Here is a 1,917-nt window from a genome sequence, read left to right on the forward strand (position 1 = left end):
TATTTTATTAATTTTCAGCAGTTTGGTGCAGTTCTCATCTTCACATAGTTCTCGAATAATGAATATTTTTACACGGCGCGAAGATCCAATAAAATAGCGTGTTCAACGACCAATGAGAAAATTAGGTCAAAATTTGGCGCGAACTGGACCATCTTTTTATCAATTTTCAGCATTTAGCAAAGCTGGAGCGCACGAAAATAAAGAAAACACTATTTTATTTTATTTTATTTTATTTTATTTCATTTTACTTTATTAAAAGTTCGATATTTTTGAATATGATAACTGTAATGAAAGAATATTAATTTGTCATTTCTAGAAATACATTCGGTTCATAAAAACAATTTACGTCATAAATGAAAAATTATAATTATAATAGCTGTGAAAATAATGAGATGGATAATAAATATCCGATAAGTAGATTCTGATTTTTCTCATTTTTGGCTTCAGGTTTTATTTTCCTCGTTATTCTCCGGAGAAGCTTCTGCATCGCCCATAGGTAGTTCCAACGGTTTCGGTGTCTTATCGACTATGCTTTCCAAGTCGCTCTTCAGAGAATCATGCACAAACACAACCACTATATTATCCCAAGCACCTGCAAACTTTTCTTTCATTGATTCCATGGTTGTTGCTAATCGCTTCTCCAATTGAAGATGCGGATGATGGTGGTACTCTACTGGAAATATTGCTGAACTTCTAAAAAATGTATAAATTCCATTAGTATTGCTGTATATAAATTTATAAATATTATTATGAATATTAAGAAAACTGATAAAAATTTTCATATGTGAACATACAAATATAAACTTTATTTATAACTATTTGAAGAACGGTTGTTGAGTCTATTTATGACAATGTAATTCATACTCATATGTTTCGTCAACGCGATATCCATTTTCAATAGCGAGCAAGCGAAACTGACTCTGAAACTTGAAAGCAAAATAAGTTTCTGCAAAACCGCCATCGATTTTGATAGTCAGCAATTTTTCTGCCATTTTCACTGCATCTTCGTATCCTTATAAAAATAATTAACAAATTATCAAAAACATGATGATCATTTGTATTTGCTTAATGTTACCTCTAATAAATCCGGCAGCTGCCGTAATACACTTGAAATTTGGGGCGGAAATTACATTGGTGATATTATGGTGCGCATTCCTTGATGCCAGGCCCATTAATCGTGATTTGGATTCTATGCTTGCCAATGACGGGCCACTTGATGAGTCAGGCTTCTTTTCCTCTAAAAGTGGACTTGGGTAAATATCGTTCTTTTATAAGAAGGTTCATTACGGTATTAATGGTTACCTAGACCAAGGCGTGAATCTAGATATTTGCCATCATCAACAAGAATAAACCACAGTTTTTGACAGGAGTTCCAGCTACACACGAACGAGTCAAACCTTTCGAAATCCGGGTTTAACATGCTAACAAAAATTTCTGCTCCTGCGGTTTCTGCGTACAACAACCGAATTTTTGAAGAATGAAATAAAAATTTAAACCAGTCTTATATATACCTTTATTTCGCTTAAAGTGACTTCACAATGAATGTTATTTACTTTACAGTTACCGTACTGCTATTAAACAATCAAGGTTTTTTAATCGACATTCATATAAATGTGTTTTTTAATTTTTAACATTTATCTTGATTTTATTAATTTTGTTGTATCTGAAACATATTCATTATCAAAAATTTATTCATCAATATTATTCAAGAAAATATAGTTATCATTTACTTGATGGCTGTTAGCATTACTATTGTTTTGTTTTCTATTTGCGTCCCTGATTTCATAAATGCAAAAAATGAGATCGGTCGAATGATTTTATATCTAGTCATATTTAAATATTTTATATTTCTCAATTTCCTGTGCCGCAATTAACGGTATTTCTTTGAGAGATGGTCTAAATACTGTAGCTAGCTGG

At 31.7% G+C, this 1,917-nt stretch overlaps 1 protein-coding gene across 1 annotated transcript; it reads right to left on the reverse strand.

Moving 5' to 3' along the window:
* Positions 1–443: 443 nt before the first annotated feature.
* Positions 444–1,420, reverse strand: Tsp_12548 (hypothetical protein). Its single transcript, XM_003366869.1, has 4 exons — positions 1,303–1,420; positions 1,076–1,237; positions 865–1,012; positions 444–693 (listed from the first exon to the last, which is right to left on the reverse strand). The coding sequence occupies exons 1-4, from the start codon at positions 1,418–1,420 to the stop codon at positions 444–446; spliced, it is 678 nt and encodes a 225-aa protein (XP_003366917.1).
* Between the last annotated feature and the right edge of the window lie 497 nt (positions 1,421–1,917).

This window comes from Trichinella spiralis, assembly GCF_000181795.1.
Source record: "Trichinella spiralis strain ISS 195 chromosome Unknown Scfld5261, whole genome shotgun sequence".
NCBI lineage: Eukaryota > Metazoa > Nematoda > Enoplea > Trichinellida > Trichinellidae > Trichinella > Trichinella spiralis.

Bases quoted from the DNA above. Each gene is read 5' to 3' on its own strand.
- Tsp_12548 (XM_003366869.1), bottom strand. From the start codon at position 1,420: ATGTTAAACCCGGATTTCGAAAGGTTTGACTCGTTCGTGTGTAGCTGG. The intron at 1,238-1,302 runs GTAACCATTAAT...GTCCACTTTTAG, and splicing joins AGATTCACGCCTTGGTCTAG to AGGAAAAGAAGCCTGACTCA. The intron at 1,013-1,075 runs GTAACATTAAGC...TATTTTTATAAG, and splicing joins AGCTGCCGGATTTATTAGAG to GATACGAAGATGCAGTGAAA.